We start from the raw sequence: 22,255 nt of genomic DNA on the forward strand, positions 1-22,255 counted from the left end.
GACTACAGAAACCGTCCTGCGATAGCTGATCCAAAATCAACATACCTTTCAGTAGATCTCGCGATGATCCCGGGAAGCCCGGTGATTGGATGACAGCGCGAAACCCAGGTCACGTGTGCTGAGGTCACTTGGCATTCTGGGACACAAACAGTGCCCTGTATGAATAGCTTCACCAGCGACAACAGCAGCAGTGGAGGGAAGGCGACAGGAGGTGCTTCAAGCAGCGGACGGACGGAAGACTTTTCCCCACGACTTCTGCGGTTCGTTTGTGGCGGCGTTGTCATTGAGGATCGGCGCTGAAGACCAACTGCGACGTTTTAGCTTCTGTAATGTACTGGTGTACTTTATCCACACAGTGAGCCAGTTAGCTATCGACGGAGAGTAAGTTAGCAGCGCCGTGATTTACGCTGGCGTGTTAACGTTAGCTTGATGTGGACGCTGATGGAGTCACACCAGTTTACACTTCGACTCCATGAATCTCGGTCCAAAGGAGCGGCGCGTTGTTTAGCCACTGCCCACGGAGCTCGTATTTTCTCTGTCCTGACAGTCGACTCCATCCGTTGACTCTGCATTCGTCTGAGCTGGGGGGGGGTGACAACTCTGAATATGGCGAGAGTTTCAGACGCGGTCTTCAAACCTGGCACTTTTAAGTCACTGGACTGGAACGTTGCCCAGCTCGTGTACCCAAGATAAATACTGTCAAATTGGAGGCTTCATGTAATGGCCAAGGACAGGGACGGACTTTGCCTCTACAGCTCCATGAACATTTGCTTTCACCACTGCAAAGGAATGGACTGCCACTGCTGAAGCCATCTTCTTAAAACTTTATTTAAAAAAAAAGTTTGATAGGAGTTTAACATTTTGTTTTGATATACTAGATATGGACTTTCTCTCGATGTAAAGAATATCCTTCAGCTTTTTACATCCCGGCTCTCTCCAGCTTGGACAACCAGCCTGGAGTCCTGCTACTGGTCCCCCCGATCCAAAGACTAACATGTCTGTGTCAGGGGTCACGACCGTGCAGCTTCTCACCAAGCTTGTCAAGCACGCGGTGGGCAAGGCTCAGATTCAGTTGAACCGCTGGCTGCAAAGGGCTGCCACCGAGGAGTGTGACAAAATCGACATCTTAATATGCAACGCCTTTGATGAGCGAGGGGCCGGCTTAGGGAAGCCCGATGGAGACCCCGAGGTCGCCACCGATACAGGGGCGATGACCTTCACCACCAGCGGGGACTTCAGACACCCGTGCTGCATCACCACCTTCTGCTTCAAGAGCGCCTTGCTGGCCTGCATCCTGACTGCTGTGTGTTTCTCTTCAGTTGCCCTGGTGCGCCAATACCTTAAGGACCTCTTGCTCTGGATGGAGAGTTTGGACAGCCTTGTTGGAGCCTTGCTGTTTATAGTTGGTTTGATTATAGTGTCATTTCCATGTGGATGGGGGTACATTGTTCTAAATGTGGCAGCTGGCTACCTCTATGGCTTTGTGCTGGGTATGGGACTTGTGATGGTGGGAGTCTTAATAGGGACCTTTGTGGCACACCTAGTGTGCAAACGATTATTGACTGACTGGGTGCTGAGCAAGGTTGGAAACAGCGAACAGCTCAGTGCTGTCATACGAGTAGTCGAGGGAGGAAGTGGACTCAAAGTTGTTGCCTTAGCAAGACTAACACCCATTCCTTTTGGACTTCAAAATGCAGTTTTTTCGGTGAGTATGAGAACACTGACCAGCTTTTCCTAATTGCTCAAGAATGACAATGCATGTAATATCCACTGTAAACCTATATTCATTTATATCATGAAAGGATAAAGCAGTTGATCAGCCAGAAGTGGCACTCACCTACAGTACCTACTGTTGGATCATGGCTCAAAGATCATTTGCCACCACTAGAATCAAACCTGCATTGATGTAAATTCTGTATTCTTCACCTGTAAGAAATCAGAGCTTGTCAGAAGCTTGTCTTAAAGGACAGGGAGCAGTGTGTGTCGACGTTTCCCTTGTGATGAATGTGGTGTAGGACATTTCACTATGTAAGATAGAGTGTGATACTAAAAATGAAAATACTAGGCCAGTCCCCAGAGAAAAGAAACTCATTCCTGTGGTAGATATTGGAGTCGCCGCTGTGAAATGGATTCTTTTGTGGCTGTAGGACATCGGTCATCTTATTTGAACTATCCTTCGCACTTTAATGTCACAATTTGAGATTTCACATCATATTAAGTATTTATATTCAGTTAATCATGCTGTGGCTGTGTTACCGTGATGAGGACTAACTCATTCTCTTCAGTTAGGTAAATCTGAAGTCATTGGTGAAGGTAACCTACACCATGTCATCGCCTTTGTCAAGCTAATTACTGTAAGGATATTGCTTTCATCTGTGCTCCTTAGCTTAACACTAGGCCCTTGACCTTCATACATAGTATGAATAATTTATATTCAATGATTACCCTTCTCACAACTCATTGATACCTCAAAAATAGACAAAGTGGTGTGTTACTGCAATGTAGAAAACCAGCTGGAAGGTCATGGATCATGTAGAGTGTTACAGCAGTTCTAAATGAAACATTAATGAAGGAAACTGACCCCAGGGTGAACTTGATGCTGTGAAGGCACTCACGCTTATCTCTCTAAAGTATAGTCATCACTAGTGTCTCCAATTGCACCAGTATATTTAATATCGCTGCCGCGGGAAAAGATCTCTGACTCACCAGTATCACATTTTCAGATTGATGCCTCTCAAAACGGTCCTTACCCTTAGCTTTAAACCATGTATGCACCATGTATATCGGAAACAGTATGTGGCGAGGAGGGACTCAAAATAATGTTGAAGGCAGCAACATCCCGAAGTGGGTGTAAAGTGGCGAACTAGGAATCCCGCAGGAAAAAGGACAGAGGGTGACGCTGAGTGTGTTTTACAAGTGCAGTAATTGCACACTGTAAAACTGTTTGTTTTCCCGAGAAACTGATTCATGAAGACAGTCTCAGTTGACAGTTCTTCAGCTGATTTGGGGTGCAACATTCCATTCCGTTGTGCTGGTTAGAGTGTTGGATTCTCAGATGTTTAGGATGTCACAGAATCTACAGTAGATTATGTGAAGATGCTCCGTGCACCAATCGCAGTCTACTAATAATTACTGTATGCCATTTGTCTTTTATCTTATTATATTTGCATAAATGTGCAGGCAGGACAGATAGTGAGTGTTTGTGCTGCACTTTACTGGAGTGAACATTGACTGGTATTTGAGAAGCATCTCAAATTCAGATGCCAGAGCTGTGACATTAGAGGTGAACAATAAGCTGACAGAGGCAGAGATTTAGGCATGGTCCAAAAAAATGGTGTGAATGTATATAATATTACAGTAATGTTACAAGGTGAAAATAGAGCCTCTGGTATTAGCTTACATCTTTACAGCTTTTGTTTGCCACTGGTTCAAACTTCAGGCTCAGTGGTTGTGAGATAGCTTCGTGGCCAAAGGTTGACTTGTGTCATTCCGCTATCAAAGTGATTTAATGGGTAAAAGGTGAAACTAAGCGTGGGTGAGCGTTCTGGGGTCCAGTCACATAAATGATGGGTTAAGTTGTCTTCTCTGCCCTTGACAAGCACTGTGTGTTGGTAGGACTTCATCCCACTGCGCCCTGTTCCTTTTGCTGAAATTGACGGTGCAATATTATAGCTGGTAACAGAAACCAACCCAGAAGTTGCAGCGGTTAGCAAAACAATAGGACTCAGGAAATAGCTCAGGAATCCTTTGAGGATGAAGTGGACACATTCATGGCCCCATGTGTATTTCATAACAGCGTGCTAACCTTTAGCATTCGCTGGCCCGGCTCCATCTGTCTGCTGACATAATGAGCTGAAGAGGCTATTGTAAAATTTATTGTGCAATTCATGGGCCCATAACTATTAGCCGGCCTGTTTGGACAGCGTTTGGATACGCCTTGTGCTCCAGCCTTCATGAGCAAAAGCTCATTGATGTCCAGATTCAAAGGGAGCATCACAGCAGACCTAAGTTTGCTACGAGTCTACTTTCTCATTTTGTTTACGAGCACAAACTGAATCACGCATTGCTGGTGTCCTAAATAAAGTGTTGCACAGGATGTTTTTTTAAGCTTTCAGAGACGTCTGGGGGAGAAGAGACTTCAGAAGACCTGGAAATATATGTGCTATCAAAGTGACATACGCACATTGTTTTCCTCCCTCACAGACCCACATGCTGTCCCAGAGACGAGCGCTTTGCCTGTGTTGACACACACTTTGGACACATCACTTCTAATCTTTCAAGGAGAACAGCCTGTTACGTTGTTGTACTGTGGATAAAAATGCAGCGGCACAACATTGGGCCTGTGATAACATCGCCGCGCTACGAAGCGTCACTCGGGCTCTTATCGGCGCCGCGCGATAACACGTGACAGTCCATCACTGCGAGGAGACACTGCGGCGGAATCCAGCGCGAAGCCCCGTTTCAGTCCTGATAACATTTTGGCACAGGTGGCGTCTTGTAGCAACAAGCCACAGCACCCGACGCGCCGCCTCAGACCGCGGAGCGCGCGAGGTGCCAAGGTCACGTTGCCACATCCTGCACAGGCGCGCATCAACTTATTACATCAGTTAATGAAGGTATCAGGAGTGGCAGCAGTGGAGGCTGGTTTATATTTAGGTGGTTGCACACAGATATGGAGGAAGACATTAAGAGATGTGTGATTTCATTTTGTGCTTCAAGGTAGTTGATGACATTTTGCCACATCCTCATTTGTCAAAAAGAAATTGGGAACTGGGCATCGAACCCTTGCTTTGAATATTGTTATTGTATTGTATTATTATTAAGCACTGTTTTTGTTTTCAGATCACTGATGTGTCCTTGCCAAACTACCTGGTGGCCTCCTCTGTGGGTCTGTTGCCAACCCAGCTCCTCAACTCCTACCTGGGCACCACCCTCCGCACCATGGAGGACGTCATCGCCGAGCAGAGCGTCAGCGGCTACTTCGTCTTCAGCCTCCAGGTGAGCGGGGAACTGTTTTACCACACATGAGAACACCTGGAGTCGTTACTGGCGCAGGCAGCGTCAGGTGTCGTGGGATGTTTTTGTGCGCTGTTCAGAGGCAGTCGGGTGTAGATAATTTTCCTGTGTTGGTTCACCGGGGTATTGCAGTAGCAACAGGAAAAACACGCTTTCCGTTGACACAGTGAGGCAACCTTTACCTCACGAGCACAAGACAATGAAGCCTGTTTGGGTTCTGGGAAGTGGCATCAGTGCAGATTTCCAATACGCTTTGTGATCACTGACATGTTGTGAGTGATGTATAGATGTCATCTTATCGTCTTACCTCTTCTTTTCTAAAATTGGGAGGCGGTGATGTGTCAAGCTTGAGATCCTTTTGATAATGTGGGGACCACACCTTTAAGCTGAACCGAGCTTTGTTGTTTGGTTTTTAGCCTTTTTCTCATTCTTTTGTTCTCATGATGTCTTTAGCCTGTGTTCATTTTAAACCTTGTACAGAAATGCAAAATATGCAGCTCACCCAAATGACATTCAAGGCACAGTTCTGCTTCCGTACCAGTGTGTGAAGCATGTGGTTAAAAAGATTTACTCATGTTTACATTAAATGCATTTGCTTTATCTTTATTTTATATGAGATGCCATACAACAAGTGGAAAAACAGCTGTTACCAGTTGAAAACAAAGCAGACCACAGGTGGTATGTAAGTCAAGCTGAAATATGACACAGCATCAAACCACTGAAAGTCAAAATAAGTTGTTTCCATAGCGGTGCTTGCCATGAATCATGAAAACCACAAAGACCTCTGGGCTCTGCTACTCTGCAGACCAAAAGCTGTGACAGTTTATTTTTCAAAAGCTTTGAGAGACAGAAAGGGATCCGTTTTATATAGCTGCTGCCCACACATGTAAGCAATCAGATTCTTAAACAGCATCTCTGTGACTATTCCTTTATTTCATGGCAGCTGTACTCACTCTGGTGTATTTTTACACTAGCATCTAAATGCTGAAATGTTTATCAAAGCAGTCACCTCTCTGCATAATTAACCAGTGATCATCAGAACAGCCTTCTCCTCTGCCCTGTACAGATCATCATCAGCATTGGCCTGATGTTCTACGTGGTGCACCGGGCCCAGGTGGAGTTCAACGCAGCCATCGCCGCCTGCCAGATGGAGCTGAAGTCGTCGCATATGAACGGGGCCTCCAACAACCACAGCAGCTTCAGCTACTGCAGCAAGAGGGCGGCAGCTGGCAGCGGGAACTGCATTAACGTGGTCTGACCTGAATTGCAAGGCTACTGCATCGCTTAAGGGAACCCACAGTTGCAGCGGCGTCCGGTGGTGGCATGCGAACACTCGTGTTGGGGAAAACCCCTGAACCTGTTGTGTTTAAGAGTGCGACCATGCACCTCTGAAGAAACTGGGCTAATGAAAATAGTTTTGAGGTACATCATCTCCGGTCTTATTTTTGTTATTGTATTAGTTGATTATGATATTTAGAGGGTGACGGAGTGAGTGAGCTGTTTAAAAATGGCTTGGCATTAACTGCCCTCTAACACTATGAATGTGCAATCTGGAGCTTTCTAGAGAACCAAGGAATTTCCTTTTCAGTGTAAAAACAATGCCGACCTATGCACCTTTTATTTCATACATGTTCAATTTCTGTAGATTTTAGGATCCAGTGCTAATTTACTCTACGGACAATAAGGGCATTATTAATGTTGAACAGATCCTGCTTTTTAGTCGAGTGTCTTATTTTAGATGAAGCAGGGAGAGGCTCTCCGTGAGCAACGCAGGCTTCTCTGACTTTGTGGTTTTTGCTGGCGTACGTCCGCATCAGCTGAATCGGCCTCGTTTGCTCAAAGATTATTTCAGTGCTTCTGCAGTTTTGACGAGAGCAGCTGGAGTGAAACTCAGGAACGTGTCTGCCAGGAAAGTTGAAGTGCAGCATCATCAGCTCCATGATAGCACAGGAAGATTCCCACGCAGAGCCGAGATGGAGATGTCGAGCTGCTGTGTAGACGTTGGCTTTCACGCTAGCGCTAAGTTTGCTTCTGCCTGGCTGTGAGACTGTCCATGCGGGTTATTACAAACTTCCTGTTTATGATGGTAGTTTTGATAATTTTGTGCAATAGACAGATGATCAAGTGTCATGAATGTCGTGTCAGTGCTGAAACCAAACTAATCAGAAATGCGCATAGAACACAACCTTTTTTTTTTTTTTTTTTTTACAGATTTAGGCCATATTGGGGAAAAATGAAGAAAATTAACTTTTGTAGAAATACTAAATAATGTTGGGTTGTTCTATTTTCTTTCATAAACACAATGTGGTGGGAGTATTTAAGGTACTATACCTAATTCCAGATCACGTATTAAGGTTAGAATGTAATTTTCACATCAGGTTTATTTAGATTCTTAAGAAAATTCTTAGTTTAGTTCATTCTGTCATTTTTTTTTACCTCTAATGTGGCCCAAATATAAAGAGATGACAAAGTGGCTGTTATTTTGTATGTGCCATAACACGATGAAGCTTAACAGGCGCCATGACACTCGCCCAGCCTGCATGTGACTTAAAATACTAATTTATTTTTCTGCGTTAACGTTCTTGGTAATGATATTAATTTGCTTGTTTTGTATTTTTAGCTCTTTATCCTGTAGGGTCATTTGCACAGGACGCTACAGCAGAGCATTATTTTAATACGCATAAGTTTAACTAGGAAGAGGCTTGTTTGGTCCAAGATAGAAACTGATGTGTCCCAGAAGCTGACAATCAAACACAACATGGACACAAGTGATGAATGTGATACTACTTTTTATTTTTACATGAATTATTGTGATGCTGCTCCTCGGACGACGTCGGATTGAGGAATAATAAGGGCTCCTATTTGAAAAATCCATCTTTATGTCCCTGTGTGTGTTCGCAAAAGCCTGTTTTTTTATCACTGGCACGGTTTCATTTTGTACTTAACTTTGTAACATGTTTGCCCTAACACATTCCATGCTGTCAGTCCTATAAAAGCTGTAGAATCTCAATTAAGTCCTGTCTGAACTTAGCAATAATATTAGAAAGTCAAAAGCAAAAAAGCTAAAAAAAATAAAAAAAAGATAGACCTTGATAGTCTGTTAATAATAATACTGATGTTAAAGACCTGTTTGTAATGGGAAATCTTTGAGTTGTTGGTTGTTCCATGTTTCACTGTAAAGCTGAGTATCAACATTCCCAGGTTTGTGTTGCAGTGTTCAACCTGCCTTTTACCTCCTCCTGCCTCCTTCTGCCTCTGACAGACATTTCTGCGTTGCCTAAGTCATGAAAGGTCGATCGTGCTCAGCTTTGGCAGCACCTTCTTTGGAGAGTCTCTAAACCCTGGACCTCCTGTCACGTGGAAATCTGGGGAAGCAAGTAAGCGTTTTTCTAGTGTCATTCTTAAATCCAAAGTTTACATTGGGAGAGAGGCATCAAATCCAGATTTTACTTAGTCTTTGGTGAGCTTATGTTACAATACTCCAGGTTTCCACATGACAGCTGTGCCCCTACTCTCTAAACAAAGTGTGACCTGTGTAGCTGTTCCGCTCAGAAATGGGAAAGCAATGGAGTAACGCCATGTTTAATGCAAAAATTCAGTACATGAAACTTGATCAGACACTTCATAATATTTTATCCTGTTGCCTGGGATTTTAAAAGGGAGTTTGTGGGGGGAGAGATTTATAGTAAAGGGTTTGATTCTTCCAAGGTGGGCTCTATTTAACTTAGATATATAGTTATGCAATGACAGATTCCTGAGGGAAGTATATTTCATAGGCACCCACACAAGACCTGAACCTGGGATGCAGCTGCACTGAACTGTTCTAGTACGATATCAGTATCTTCAATGAAGTAAAAGGTCGCGTTTGGTGCTATGAAATCAAATACTTCCCCATCTGTATCAAGTGCATTACACATATACTGTATTTTTAATACAGAGATTTTTGCAGTGTATAAATATGGATATTTATCGCTGTATGATGCTTGTTCAGTGTTATTTATGAAAGAGAATAAAAACATGTCAGACTTTGTTACAAAGTGGTCATGTTCATGTGAATGAGGAAAATGTTAATATAAATGATTGAGACATGCAAATAATTCTTAAAACAAACAGCAGACTCATTCATGCTGTGAATCAGCTTTTTATTTTACAAACAGTTGTATAATGTTACAAACCCGTAGTCTGTTCCTCTTTTAGTTTAATGATTTACAGCTCACAGTATCGCATGTACTCCAGAGTGACTCTGTCCTCTTTGGCCTCTAAACTTTCTGTCAGACCTACAGCCCAAAGTTACTGATATCAGTGTGAGACAGAAATACGGTGCCAAACATTTCATAAAATCCATCTTCCACACATAAAATAACCAGCCAGAATCCTCGCATGAGTCACTCAGCATCACCTGGTCTCCTCCTCAGCGTTTTCCAGAGTGATGGAAGACAAAATGTCCCCACTCAGAAGGTTTCCCCTTATCTTGCAAACCTCTAAATAAATGTCGGTCTTGAAATATGCAGCAGAGGCAGCGGCTCTGTGCGTTCAGAGATAATACTGGCTTCTGGGGCAGTTTGTCATAGCGATTTTGAAGTGAAGTGCTGATGGATGTGGCAGTGGTGAGAGAGCATGGAGCACCACTTACACTCGTCCTTGTCTGTGGCCAGGGATGAGGGTTGGGATGGATTGTCCTGCTCGTGAACCGCGCTGTCCCCATTTAACCAGTCGCTGGCTGGAAGACGCGCCCGCAGCCGTCCGCTCAAACCAACACATAAAACTAAAACAAATGAAAACTCAAAATCCATCTGCTACCGGGATTTCAGATTTCTCCGCTGATCTCTCCCAGGCTCAAATCAGATCTGTGTCGGATCGTCATCATCCAGCACAGCCTCAAAGGCCCAAAGCCTCACACCACAGCCTCACCGCCAGCGCTCGCATGCGTCCACACGAACCCAGGAACATTCACTGTGACGGGCCTCAAATAGAAGCGCCAGTTCTCACTGAGGGCTACGCTTTTGGAGGGAAGCTCCAAAAATACATCTGTGAGGCTGGTGGTGCTTGAAAACGCATCAGAGAGTGGAATTATGAAAGGGGGGGGGGGGGCTGAAGGAAATCAGCTTGGAATGTGTCCATGCGGCCGTCCAGGGGGAAACTTATGATGCAGATGTTTTCGGAATTGTGGAGGAGGGAAACGCTGATGGTCCTCTGGCAGAGGGATCCTGCCGGGCAGCGCGCTCGGATCACATGATCACTTTCTTGGCGCAGCCAGCTGTTGCCTCCATCTGTACCATCCACGACCTGCTGCAGTTCTCGTCCTCCGTGTGCCAGCGCAGGAGCCAACGCTGCGTCTGTGGAGGAGCTGATTCCTGCAAAACCATGCAGCAACATAAAACAAACACGCTTAACTTTAACAAATGATAGTGGATGGATCTGTTTGACATCTATTGCATATTTAAAAAACAATTATGCAAATTACAGATCTGTACAACATATATTAGACCTTTTTTTAGAATTAAATGCAAATCAGATGCAAATATCTACAATGGACGGAACATTAAAAACAGCTTGAGCTAACTGATTATTTAAGAATCAATGTTAATATAATTAATGGTTTATGCTTTAAGCTAAAACCCATTACATGCTGTTGTCACTTTCTACAGGAACAACATTCTTTCCAGTCTGTGTTCTGTTGACACGGTTCTTCTTCAGGAACAGATTCCACTGCTGTATGTGTACAAAACACTAAGTGATCGTTATCCATTTCGAAACACTTTTCCTGTCTAACGAGCTTATTTAAACCTGGTGTGTAGGAAAATATTAGTGTCGGCAGCTTTTGCAAACTTGACTTGCACATTGCATGAAATTAACCATACACAAACATCCTTAAAGGTGTGTTTCTGTTTATATAGTATGATATTACCTAGCAAAGATGTATGCATTAATTTCATTTACAATTTAAATATATAATAAAGAAATTGATGCGTATTTTTGAGGTTTAAATACATGTCAATATGTCCTTGAAGAAGCAGATCAAGGAGGTGGGGGTGGCAGCGAACAAAGGCAGGAGACCTCTGATGACGTGTGCTCCTTGGGAAGAGCCACATCTGTGTCCTCTCCTAAGGTCGGCTCCTCTCCGCTCTGTGTTTACTGAGCAAACATGGAAACACACTCAGATTTGAAGGTGGTGCTGCAGAGAGAGGTGACAGAGACATCTTGACAGGGTGTTGGCAGTGACTGTGATGAGGACTTACATCTGCTTTGGGGTACGGTTAACTGATCAAAACATAAAATAAGTGTTAACATGCAAAATCATACACACATTAGAATTGTACACATTTAATTTAAATCTATATTATGTAGCAGTACAGCGATGTGTTTCACTAGATCTATTGGAGAAGGTTGGACTTCACCACTGTGATTACACCTGCACCAGTCAAGTATTATTGACTTGGCCGTATCCTTCTTGAACCATTACAATTCAACTCTCTACTGCTCTCTAGTGGTGAAACGTGAGAACTACACCCACAATGTGGCGTTTCTATCCTGCTGCTGGCAAGGAGCACTGGAACGGTCCATCCCTCATTTAGAGTCAAGATGTATTAGACAACGGAAAGACTGGAAAAACTAGAAAATAAATTTTACAGCAATGCAAACTTTATTAATCTAACATTTATCAGAGTTTTTCTACATTTAAGAGACAACAAAAAAAATGAAACGAGATAATGTTATAAAATTTACAAGCAGTGGGCTGTGAGTTCAGTGATCTGAATAAGTTGTTTGTTTCTATCCAGCAGTGAAGCTACAGTAGATTCCCCAGTGATCACTAGTGTAGCGGCCACAGTCAAGTTTCTCTAGCCCCACCAGGGCCATGTGGTCAGGCACTAGATGCGGGACTCCATCTTTCGTTGGCGGGCGGATGTAAATTCGGTCAAAGCGGCACCGACTGACGTATTTAGCAGCTTTGTTGTTATTAGCTTTGGTGTCCCATGTGTAGCGGCAGTGCTCCTGTTTTCCCAGTTTTTCCCAGAGGTCATAGACACCGGAGGGTAGACCCACCTTGGCCACCTGATGTGGAGACATGTCAAACATTAGTGATACAGTTTGACTGTCCTGCATCAACTGACCTAATACCTGAAAGAGCAGTGACCAACCTCAGGGTCCCTCAGGTTTGTGTCTCCTCCAAACAGGACAGTGACAGTGTCCGGTGCCTCTCTCATCCTCTGCATCACCACTCGCAGCTGCTTCATCCGCTCCTCAGCGTGGCCCTTACAGCTCTCAAAGTGGGATGTCATCAGACACAGCTTCTGGCCTTTGAACTCCACCTGATGTTCAAGGCAAGAGTCAGATATAATATATATAATCTCAAATAAGAAGCTATTTGAGATGAGGCAGATATTTGTCCCAGCGTTTATGCACAAACCTGAGCTACAAGCAGGTTTCTCATCATCTGAGTGGTCGGGAAAGTGACTATTTCGCTCCCTGCCAGTTGGACTCGTGACCTCTTCAGCATTATCCCAGTGAAGTAACCTTCTTCACCACCTGCTCAGCATAAGAGAACAAAATTGTTTATAAATTTTAGTTAGCAGCTTAGTAAATATTGAGATTGAGATGCTGAGATGGTGTTGAAGGGTTTAAATTGAAATGCTGACAGATTTAATGTATAACATACAAAACAAAAGTTGCTGATAGCTTAACTGATTTTTTATTGATTTTGTACTAAAACAAAGATGGGATATTAGAGTCTATGTCCAAACTTGAGTTACAAGCAGATTTCACATTATTTACTATTTTTATCTTTAAACTACAAAGGTTTAAACCGTTTATATACTGTGTGTTCTGCTGCACTTAGTTAGATTCTGTCCTTGCTATATGACACGGTCCAGTCTGCTCTGATATACAACAGTACAGTGCATTATAACAGAAAGGTAGAGATCCAGTGGAACACCTGCATCATAAAAAGATACTGCACCTTCAATAAACAGGTAGCTGACAGCTCGTTTCTTTAAGTACTGGACGTAGGGTGGAATGAGCTCTTGTAGAAAAACCACATCAGGAGTGTATCTGTGTGAGGAGATTCGTGTTTTAATGCAATCTGCCCTCCACTGTGAACCTACAAGTAAACTATTAAGTGTAACACAGGCTTACAGGACTAAATAGGAGCACAGGCCTCTGGCTCGCTCAGCAAGGTTGTCAGTATCAAGTCCATCTACATTCCAGGAGATCAGAGAGAGTTTGCTGTTGTCTTCTTCTTCTGATGGCTTGCGTGCGGATGCTGGAATGTCTTCGGTCAAATCTATGCTAGAAAGGATTAAATTATGACAGACGAAAAGGGGGTCATGTGTGAAATGCATGGTGCAGTAACATATAACAGGTGCACACTTACCAGTCTGCTGGAGGTTCTCCCTCAACTCTCGACTTCTTGCTTTTGGAGCTGGTCTCGCTCTTTGGAGAATCTTCTACTTCAAACACTTTCTCCATGTCTGCCTCAAAAAACGAGTTCAAGGCCCGCTGACGATTCAAGCAAACGAAGCAAACCTATGTTAGAGCTTTTGCCTTTGAGAATTTTGCTTTTTCTATGGCCACTAGAAACCACGAGACACAGAGTCAGCCTCTTCCCCCAGCGTGTGTCTGAACTGAACTCTCCAATCACAAAACAATAAGTCAGTGCAATAACCACAGAGTGATGACTGTGCAACAACTGTGACTGTGAAACGGAGTAGATCATTAAAAATACATAGGTTAATAATTCTTCCTAGAGAGTACGAAAATGCGGAGTAGGACCGAATCAAATTCCTGGTTTGTCTTGTACAAACTTGGCCGATAAAGCTGATTCTCATTCTCATGGCGTAATTGGTGAAACATGACACAGCAGTCTGACTTGGCCATGAACGCATTCAGTCTCTGATTATAACACTGAAGTAGCTGTGCAATGCTATATGAACGGGTTTCGGCTGAAGTAGCTTATCTAGCTTCAGATCACCTCCATCTCCCAGTCATTTTCCACCAGATAGCGCTGCGCCACGGTGCTGTCAGTTCCCGCTATAGATGCAAACTCGTCGCAAAGTCGAGTTCTACTTTGTCCTACGGTAGAAACTGACGGCTGGTCCGCGTCGGGTGTTGCAGCCATGGTTTCTGGCACTAATGCGACTTACAGAAGTAAACAAACAGGCACTGGTATTATTCAACGAGTTATTTTCTCTGCGAGTTATCTCCGGTGCGTCAATGAAAAGTTACCGAGTACGTTTGCAAATGGAACAAATGCAATCGTTAGAAAATGTGTTTTGCATCTCTGTTTTACACATATTGCAAACACGACGGTGCAATTTTCTTCCTAAAGTACAATTGTGGTTGAAATACAAGTTAGCTGATAGTAAGGATTATATATTCACCATTAGAAGCATATGTCAGGTTCGTCTTGGCTCCCAGTTTCACCCGGACGATTTAACAAACGAAAGCGTTTCCGGTACGAAGTAAACAAAAGTTTGACATTGGACGTAAAATGGTTTCCCTGCCTTTAAATTCACTAAAACAAATAATGAGAGCCATGGTGGATAACAAAGGCTTCGATAGAGTTTTGCAAAAGGTAATGTGACCAAATAAACAACAATAACAATTCAGCAACGAGGTTTATCTTCAGGATCATGAGCGCGCTCCGTGTCTCATCCTGCGCTACCAGTTGTGCAGCCTGTCGCTCATCACTACTTGTGTGTTTTCCGCAGGTGGACGTTTTATCTGCTGCCCCGGGTAAAGTGGTGTGTGAGATGCGGGTGGAAGAGGAGCACACCAACCGGGGAGGGACGCTGCACGGCGGGCTGACAGCGACCCTGGTCGATGTCATTTCCACAATGGCCATCATGAACACTGAGAGGGGAGCACCGGGGGTCAGTGTGGACATGAACATAACGTGAGTTCCTCGAGTCTAAATCATCGAGACACCTATAGAATGATTATCAATGTGAACCGATCTGTGATTATTCTGCAGATTTGTCCGTGCTTATTTAGGGGCATTGAAATGATTTTGTATTTGGGCTGGTGTGGGTGAGACCATGTTTAAAGCTGTCATGAAAGCCGTTAAAACTGAATGAAACATTAAGGCCTGAAAAGGTAATTCTCCCTGATGCATGACCACCACCTGCCTGAATACTTACAACAAATTTATCTCCAAAATAGTTGTCTGCTTTCTCTCTCACTGGAGGTGAGGATTACCTTATGAACTACAAACGACTGAAAACATTCATCTTTTCACAGATACATGAATGCTGCCAAAATAGGAGATGATGTACTAATTTCTGCTCAGGTTCTGAAGCAAGGACGTACCCTGGCATTCGCCACCGTAGACCTCACCAGCAAGACAACAGGGAAACTAATTGCACAGGGAAGACACACCAAACACCTTGGCAGCAGCTAATTTGTCTCAAGGTTGTCTGTTTTTGCATTATCGTGTAAGCGTATGTCCGATCAAAGGGGCTTAGGGGACAAGCAAAATGTGAATATACCTCTGCCTACACAATTTGCTAAAGTGTTGTTTTTGAGTAATCATTTTGTGGAAGCCATTACTGTACATTGTGTATTGATGCATGCACATTCAATAAAAGAAATGGACAAGAGTCATGTTTGCAGAATTTGTACTGTATTGGGATATGCAGAGCAGAATTGATCTGAGAATCATTAACAGAAAGAAAACCTAGAAGTTACACACCCTACACCCTTTCAACTGAACACACTGAATCAATGAGCTAAATTATATGTACTTTATATCCTTTGACAAGCTTGCAAAACCCAATTTCAAAGAGCATGGTAGCAAAGCTTTGTTTTAGTAGGTCAAATTAAACAAAAATCAGTTGAGCTATCAGCAACTTTTGTTAGGTCTGTTACACATTAAATCTGTCACCATTTCAATTTAAACCCACAGCCAAAAAATAAAAGGATTTCATTAGCTTAAATGAACATTGCATGAACAGCTTGAACGGTGACAATGGCCTTCAACAAAATTTCTCAACTTTGAATACAAAGCCTTTCACGTCTCTTGAACATGAAGCAAAGGCCTGCCTAGCATGTCTGAGGAAAGCAAATGACACCAAAACATCTTTTAAAAGTTCAGCAAAAAAACTAAGGCGGTTCATAAGAAGCAATACCTACACCATATGATTTGACAAATATTGTTCATCTTGTTACCTTTGCTTACACAGGTGTTTTACCACCTATTCACACCTGTCCTTGGTCAAAAGATTGTGTAAAGTTGTTCTAAAACCCCCTTCAGATTACAACCAGGCTTTAATAATCCCTTTTTTGACAAGGATATAATACACGTCCATCTGAGAATCACTGTGAAGACCTGTGTATTGTTTGTTCCTGTTTTGATGCAACATAAAGAGTTCCTTCAATGACCGGTGCTGTTGACAGTGCAGCTCCAAGAGAACAACCAACCACTCAAAATCAATGTTCGTGCAGGTTCAAATAAACAAAAAAACGGATGAGTGAGTAGGAATGAATAAAGAGGGAGAAAGGAAAAACAGGAACCAATCCAAAAATGGCAAAGAGAAGAGGTGGGGACACTGGGAAGATGAGGGGGAAAAAAACAAGGATGGGAACTGAATCAGCTTCAGGTTGGGAGGAGGAGAACAAGTAGGTAACGAAAAAAGGACAGATCCAAGCACAAGTTCAAATCTTTTAAAAGGAACCAGGTGGAGATGAGTACATCAATTTGCTTCTGAAGGCTTAGGCAGGATGGTGGGGTAGGGCTTTCCCTATGTGGTTGGGTGACTGAGGAGACCCTAATCAGGCATGTATGGGCGGAGGTGATCCTCAATGTCTCCCACACCCCAGCAGGTCAGCTGGTCCTGGGGTAAGTACAGGCAGAGGCTGCACAACTTGAAAACTGTGGCCTTGGTTTTAGGAGTCTGCAGAAGATTTTTAGAAATCATTAGTTATGTGACTCGAGCGGTTTTCTTCCTGTTCAAATCAGTAACTTTGTTTTCATAACTGACCTGTAAGTGCTGTCTATCCATAAAGAGAAATACAGACTGAGTTGGGTTGTTCATGACCATTCCAGCCTTGTCTTTACGACCCAAAGCATGCAAGAACTGCTTCTCGTAGTCTCCATGATGAAACTCAAACTTGGCCTGTAGATGAGAGAACCAACATTTAGGCCAAGATACAATTTATGTTACATTTAGGCATGACGATAACTAGATAAATGTAAACTATAACTGTGAGCGTAAAAATATGCAAAGCAATCCTTCTATTAGTCATTCCTGCTACATTTTTTAAATGCCTGAGGAACAACACAAGTGCCAAATTCTGACCTGAACAGGCCTAAAGGGTTCATCATCTGCCCCCTTCCATCTGGAGAACAAAAGACAGACGATCTTCTCGATATCGTTGCGTGGCCAAAGAATGAAGTCCATCTCCTGTGTGCAGCCTATCACATCCTATAAAATAGGATAACTGATTAATACATCAATATTATCTTTAAACTGCCCTTATTTAGATGATCCGGTCTTACCCTTCGCATTGACTGGTATCGGGGGGCGTGTAGTTGCACAATGTCTTTCTGCAGGAGTTCTATTGAACTCTCAAGAGAGTAGCTGGAATCCTGCACACCTCGGAGGATGTTTTCTTCATAGTTGTTGGTCATCACTGGCACCACTTCAGCTACCTCAAAAAGTGCTGACTTCTTCGTCTGTAATGAAGAAAAACAGAGGCAACACAATTTCTATTATTTAATTATTGTCGTAATATAGGACATGAAATGAGTAAACATGACTGCTACATGCAATATTCTTAATGTACAAGTATTATTGTAAACAAACCTTTTCTTTGAAAACGAAGGCTATATAAATCTTGAAGTCAAACTGATCAGCCAAAGATTCCCTCTTCTTCCGAAGTTGAGCTCGAAGTCGATTTCTTGTTTGATTTCTTCGTGAAGTTGGGTCCCCCATGGTTAGATTTTGATGGTATTGTCTTCTCTTGAGCAGAATATTTTGGCTACACTCTCTACTTTTGTATTCATACACTGGCTAGAGGATGGCGCTAGTTACCCGATGCAGAATAAACACATCAACTGACTCTAGGCTAGATCTGTGAAATACCCAATAACTACCGACTGACAGGTTCAACAAATCAGAAGTAAAACTAAGTCATTTTTATTTCTCTGTGAAAGTGCAGTCTTGAGGAGGGGAATGACCAACAAATAAGACTACATCTCCTGTTCAGAAATCCATGGTTTAAGACATAACTTAAATAATAAATTGGCCTTTTTTTCAAACTGCCATCAACAATGCATTACAATGGAGATTTAAATAAAAGAGCAACTCAAAATGACCTTTCTTCTGTGAATGTTAGTGAAATCAACAGAAGCAGCTGCGACTATAAAAACCCATAGCGTTAATGTGTATTTGCTATTAAATTTGAAGACTACAGACTAACGAGCAGACAGATAATCTATTAGTTGGGTCATTTCAGAGTCCCTCATCCATGGCTGTCGTTCTGAGTGCGTTTCTCTGTAGAGACTGCGTTATGTGCGTGTTACTGACAGGTCGGGGGGACAGACGAACATGGCAGGTAAATATAGATGCCAGGAGATGTTGGCACCGGGTAACATAGACGTCTACTGCAGAGGTAACTTGACATTTCCTTAACTTTTACTGCCATTCACGGCCCGCGGTGCTGCCACTGCTGATAGTCATGGTGTGGGTGTATTTTTAGCACACTAGCTAAGGTGAGCTAGCAAGCTAAACTAGGCTTTCACTTCCGACACTAACTAGTAGTGAACCAGCGATAAAGCTACATCTTATCTTCCGAGTGACTGGCTTAACTGAGGCCTTATGCGGCTGACTAGCTAGCGTGCAGTCATCTTTTCACGAGTTTACATATTCTCGCTTGGACCTGCGGGGTTGACTGACTAACTGGATTTGCTTAGGCTCAGCATTTTAGCTAGGTATTATTGGCTTCTGTGTTTTTCTCCGCAAAACCATCGACAAAAAAGAACCAGGGAATCAGTGGCCCGACCAACGATACACGTTGAATGGCGGAATAAGCGTTAGCTTTAGAAAATCTCCCCACGTCTGGAGTTTCGAGATGTTTTCTGCGCTTGTTTTCTTTCTCTTCTTTTCTTCAGTCGTCACAATCTCAGACTCGCCCTGCAGCATGCCATGTCAAGATAAATCGACAATCCAGCTGAAATCCTCCGTTCTTTCAGTCGACACGTGCTGTGTTCTGTCTCCCGGTGGGCCCATATTTAACGGCGTGTCGTCCAACGTTTTTCCGTCTGGTTTCTTTGTGCGTGTTTTTGGGTCGCTAATAATGGCACACGCAGGCTCGTCGATCCACAGCCTCCCCCAAAATGGCTGCTCAGTCAGCTACAAAGCTGTGGCGTCATTCGTGATGCGCGTTGACATGTGACCGCGCGCTGAACATGAAAAAAAAAATACTTCTCGCGAGCGGCGTCGTCACCACGTGACCGAGGGGGCGTATTTAAGCTGCTGGCGCGAGACACAGAAAGAAAAAGCCATTTGAACAGCGAGTGTTTTTAACAGTCGAGGTGAGTCTTTTACCTTCTCTAAACGCTTCTATTAGTCGTTTGAGTTCAGTTCTTTTTAAGTTTATGTTTTTCTTTAATACAAGCTCATTCCCACAGTTTGCTTACCTTTACGTTAGTCAGTTAAAGCGGTTAGCCTTTTTCACCTGAAGTTGAACTGCGAAGGAGCTAGCAGAAGTATCAAGCATGGTTTTAGGCCGGATGATAAGACTACGTTCAATTCAATGCGAACCGAAACAGTCGGTGACGCGTTTAGAGCCTTGTTGACCGGTCCTATTTATTGTTTTCGAACACCCTGCTATTCTCTCTTGACTGGCATTTAAACGCTCCATCAGGTCCCCTGGAACAAAATGAGTGCCAGTGCAAAGCTGAAGCAGACCCGCCAGATGTCTAATGAGAATATTAAGGTGAGTTTTGTAACATTTGAATCAGTATATTATATTTGATAGTTTATAATGATATTAGCCAAGCTATACTTTTTTTTTCTCTAATGCAAATGTGTAAAGGCCACATCACACTCCTCCAGTTTGTTGACTGTCACAGTAGTGACTGGCTGTTGGGACTGGAGATAAACCCCCATTGTTATTGGACAGACTAGGCTTAACTAAATTAAACTCAAGTCTGAGTGAAATAACAGCTGATTGTTCTCATGTTTAGAATAAAACCGTTTCTTAATGGCCGTGTGAACTGGCTTGCAACATTCTCCCCCACAGCTGACCAGTAATGACAGACACTGAGCACCCGAGTGTTCATCTTAGCCAAACATAAACTGAATTTGTTGGCTGCGCTGTAATGACCCATGAAGACAAACTTTCCCACGGCTGTTAGGAACTTGGGCCCTGCCCCTTTCTTACACCTGTGAGCCTGTTGCAAGTGGAAGTGTTGTTAAGCCGCTTCACTTATGTCCCGTACCATGGTGACAGTGTAACTAATATAAAGCGTGAGAGATGAGACTAAGCCCTGGTGAATAGAGGCCCTGAAAATGAGAACACCGTCATGATGATTTCTGACGTGACTCGGTATTGAGTTTCTAAATACACTCCTGGGAAAGTGTAGAGATGGTGTCTTCTGTTTTGTATTATCATCTGACTAATGTGGCTCTTGACTTTTATTCTAGAGTTTTTTTACATCATCTCAAAAGCCAATGGGGCCCCCCAGGCAAACCCTACAGGTCCTCAATGTCTCATCTGTCAATAAAAATCTTGGGCGGTCATCTCAGGTATGCAATAATGCTTGAATTGGTCTATTTGCACATTTTATTTGGGGTGTAAATTATATAGGCTATGAATTTAAGTGACTTTTCACTCTTCAGGAAGGGAAGGTCATTCCTAAGCGAAAACAGTGGCAGCTGAGTGCAGAACAAACTAGAGGTCCAAAGAGGGTTAAAGTTGAAGTAAAATCCACACAAACTGAAGACACTCCTTGTATGACTGATGGCATGTCCATTGAAGCTTATGAACTTATGGTTAGAGGTAGGCCGCATCAGTGTACTACTTATTGCAATGTCTGTATTGATGAGAGTCTGTCTTGAGCTTGAACTTAATTTTGTTGTAGAAACTCCACCATCCTCCTACTGGAAAGAGGTTGCTGAGGAGCGACGAAAGGCCTTGTACAATGTTTTACAGGAGAACGAGAAGGTAAGTTAATCACTGAGAGATGGCTAATATTTAGCTTTCAGTTAACTGTTCCCACGCTCTCTCTGACTAAGGCAACCTTGGTTGGCATTAGTCCAGCTGGCACTGAATTTGACTTTTTTTTTTTTTTTTTTTTTTTTTAACCAGTTACACAAAGACATCGAGGCCAAAGATGATCAGATATCAAAGCTTAAGAGTGAGAACGAAGAGCTGCAAGAGCTGGCGCAACATGTACAATACATGGCAGATATGGTTGAGGTAGGCATTGTGCCTCTGGCATGTGACAGGTTCCAAATTTATGAAAATCTCAAGATATTTCAGTTTTACTGCATATGCTTGCCTATGTACTACACTGTGTAGTGAACTGAACCCTTGCCAACTGCTCTTATGTGAACTTGACATGTAAAATCTCTTGTTAGCGCCTAACTGGAAAAAGTCCAGACAATTTAGAAGAATTGAGGGACATTGCCCTTGATGTGGAGGAGGAGGATGATCAAGAGGACGACTGTCAGTTGTCTGGGCCAAATGAGGAAGATTCTGACGACTACCAGAGCGATCCAGAGGAAGAGACTTCAGACCACGAACAGTTGGGACCTTCTGGAGAGTCAGACTAAACTATAACTTGCATGTCCTGGGTTTGTATGCATTACTATACAGGTCAGCAGAACTTAAGCAGTAGTGTCATCCTTCAAGATTACTTGAAGTTTTTGTATTTAAACATTTTAAACCTTGAGTGAAGTGCAAGCAATTCTATTTTTATTTAATTTCAGATGTTCTGGAACAAGCCATTAAGTTTTATGGAAGGCAGTAATGTACTAGTGTGAATGTCAGTTGCCATAAAATGTAGGATGCTCATTTCACCTAGGACAATGAATCTTTGTGGCAGCAGCAGGTTTTGCATTTTTTTTTTTTCTCCATTTCTTTAAGGTAGTCGTAATTAAACCTCACGGCCTAATGGAGTACTTTATCTTCTGTCCTCATTGTCTGCGACCGCCTCATTTAGATGAGTTATTGTTTGCAGTCTTTGGTTAACTACCACAACAGGAACCTGCTAGCTGATGCTAAATTTTCCCGCTGT

General features: G+C 43.0%; 5 protein-coding genes across 8 annotated transcripts; 3 read left to right on the forward strand and 2 right to left on the reverse strand.

Annotated features, from left to right (window-relative positions):
- The first annotated feature begins 117 nt into the window (after positions 1-117).
- On the forward strand, positions 118-9,053 carry tmem64 (transmembrane protein 64). The gene is made up of 3 exons (XM_029166828.3): positions 118-1,705; positions 4,843-4,998; positions 6,083-9,053. Exons 1-3 carry the CDS (start codon positions 995-997, stop codon positions 6,272-6,274), a joined length of 1,059 nt encoding a protein of 352 aa, XP_029022661.1. The 5' UTR covers positions 118-994; the 3' UTR covers positions 6,275-9,053.
- A 2,583-nt stretch (positions 9,054-11,636) lies between these two features.
- On the reverse strand, positions 11,637-14,534 carry tdp2b (tyrosyl-DNA phosphodiesterase 2b). Of its 3 annotated transcripts, none has more exons than XM_029166227.3 (7): positions 14,394-14,534; positions 13,388-13,512; positions 13,150-13,302; positions 12,974-13,065; positions 12,425-12,543; positions 12,156-12,326; positions 11,637-12,069 (listed from the first exon to the last, which is right to left on the reverse strand). In XM_029166227.3, exons 1-7 carry the CDS (start codon positions 14,403-14,405, stop codon positions 11,788-11,790), a joined length of 954 nt encoding a protein of 317 aa, XP_029022060.1. In that variant the 5' UTR covers positions 14,406-14,534; the 3' UTR covers positions 11,637-11,787. The 3 variants fall into 3 exon arrangements, with proteins under 3 accessions (XP_029022060.1, XP_029022059.1, XP_029022061.1); XM_029166226.3 differs by lacking the exon at positions 14,394-14,534 and adding an exon at positions 13,985-14,239; XM_029166228.2 differs by lacking the exon at positions 14,394-14,534 and adding an exon at positions 14,157-14,177.
- acot13 (acyl-CoA thioesterase 13) lies at positions 14,455-15,611 on the forward strand. Of its 2 annotated transcripts, none has more exons than XM_029166231.2 (3): positions 14,455-14,587; positions 14,724-14,908; positions 15,253-15,611. In XM_029166231.2, exons 1-3 carry the CDS (start codon positions 14,504-14,506, stop codon positions 15,410-15,412), a joined length of 429 nt encoding a protein of 142 aa, XP_029022064.1. In that variant the 5' UTR covers positions 14,455-14,503; the 3' UTR covers positions 15,413-15,611. The 2 variants fall into 2 exon arrangements, with proteins under 2 accessions (XP_029022064.1, XP_040928688.1); XM_041072754.2 differs by having other exon boundaries at positions 15,302-15,611.
- Position 15,612: 1 nt separating this feature from the next.
- c11h6orf62 (chromosome 11 C6orf62 homolog) lies at positions 15,613-19,343 on the reverse strand. Its single transcript, XM_029166230.3, has 5 exons — positions 17,817-19,343; positions 17,510-17,686; positions 17,310-17,435; positions 16,992-17,126; positions 15,613-16,904 (listed from the first exon to the last, which is right to left on the reverse strand). The coding sequence occupies exons 1-5, from the start codon at positions 17,943-17,945 to the stop codon at positions 16,779-16,781; spliced, it is 693 nt and encodes a 230-aa protein (XP_029022063.1). The 5' UTR covers positions 17,946-19,343; the 3' UTR covers positions 15,613-16,778.
- A 65-nt stretch (positions 19,344-19,408) lies between these two features.
- gmnn (geminin DNA replication inhibitor) lies at positions 19,409-22,088 on the forward strand. Its single transcript, XM_029166229.3, has 7 exons — positions 19,409-19,546; positions 19,879-19,950; positions 20,661-20,762; positions 20,856-21,015; positions 21,098-21,180; positions 21,325-21,435; positions 21,597-22,088. Exons 2-7 carry the CDS (start codon positions 19,894-19,896, stop codon positions 21,789-21,791), a joined length of 708 nt encoding a protein of 235 aa, XP_029022062.1. The 5' UTR covers positions 19,409-19,546; positions 19,879-19,893; the 3' UTR covers positions 21,792-22,088.
- The last annotated feature ends 167 nt before the right edge of the window (positions 22,089-22,255 follow it).

Source organism: Betta splendens, chromosome 11 (genome assembly GCF_900634795.4).
Source record: "Betta splendens chromosome 11, fBetSpl5.4, whole genome shotgun sequence".
Classification (NCBI taxonomy): domain Eukaryota; kingdom Metazoa; phylum Chordata; class Actinopteri; order Anabantiformes; family Osphronemidae; genus Betta; species Betta splendens.

Excerpts from the sequence above, each read along its gene's own strand:
- tmem64 (XM_029166828.3), top strand. The coding sequence starts at position 995 with ATGTCTGTGTCAGGGGTCACGACCGTGCAGCTTCTCACCAAGCTTGTC. Across the intron at positions 1,706-4,842 it reads TTCAAAATGCAGTTTTTTCG|ATCACTGATGTGTCCTTGCC; the intron begins GTGAGTATGAGA and ends TTTTGTTTTCAG. Across the intron at positions 4,999-6,082 it reads ACTTCGTCTTCAGCCTCCAG|ATCATCATCAGCATTGGCCT; the intron begins GTGAGCGGGGAA and ends TGCCCTGTACAG.
- tdp2b (XM_029166226.3), bottom strand. The coding sequence starts at position 14,131 with ATGGCTGCAACACCCGACGCGGACCAGCCGTCAGTTTCTACCGTAGGA. Across the intron at positions 13,513-13,984 it reads AAAATGACTGGGAGATGGAG|CGGGCCTTGAACTCGTTTTT; the intron begins GTGATCTGAAGC and ends TTGAATCGTCAG. Across the intron at positions 13,303-13,387 it reads GGAGAACCTCCAGCAGACTG|CATAGATTTGACCGAAGACA; the intron begins GTAAGTGTGCAC and ends AATCCTTTCTAG.
- acot13 (XM_029166231.2), top strand. The coding sequence starts at position 14,504 with ATGGTTTCCCTGCCTTTAAATTCACTAAAACAAATAATGAGAGCCATG. Across the intron at positions 14,588-14,723 it reads TCGATAGAGTTTTGCAAAAG|GTGGACGTTTTATCTGCTGC; the intron begins GTAATGTGACCA and ends TGTTTTCCGCAG. Across the intron at positions 14,909-15,252 it reads AGTGTGGACATGAACATAAC|ATACATGAATGCTGCCAAAA; the intron begins GTGAGTTCCTCG and ends ATCTTTTCACAG.
- c11h6orf62 (XM_029166230.3), bottom strand. The coding sequence starts at position 17,945 with ATGGGGGACCCAACTTCACGAAGAAATCAAACAAGAAATCGACTTCGA. Across the intron at positions 17,436-17,509 it reads GATACCAGTCAATGCGAAGG|GATGTGATAGGCTGCACACA; the intron begins GTAAGACCGGAT and ends CCTATTTTATAG. Across the intron at positions 16,905-16,991 it reads TGGATAGACAGCACTTACAG|ACTCCTAAAACCAAGGCCAC; the intron begins GTCAGTTATGAA and ends AATCTTCTGCAG.
- gmnn (XM_029166229.3), top strand. The coding sequence starts at position 19,894 with ATGAGTGCCAGTGCAAAGCTGAAGCAGACCCGCCAGATGTCTAATGAG. Across the intron at positions 19,951-20,660 it reads TGTCTAATGAGAATATTAAG|AGTTTTTTTACATCATCTCA; the intron begins GTGAGTTTTGTA and ends CTTTTATTCTAG. Across the intron at positions 20,763-20,855 it reads ATCTTGGGCGGTCATCTCAG|GAAGGGAAGGTCATTCCTAA; the intron begins GTATGCAATAAT and ends TTCACTCTTCAG.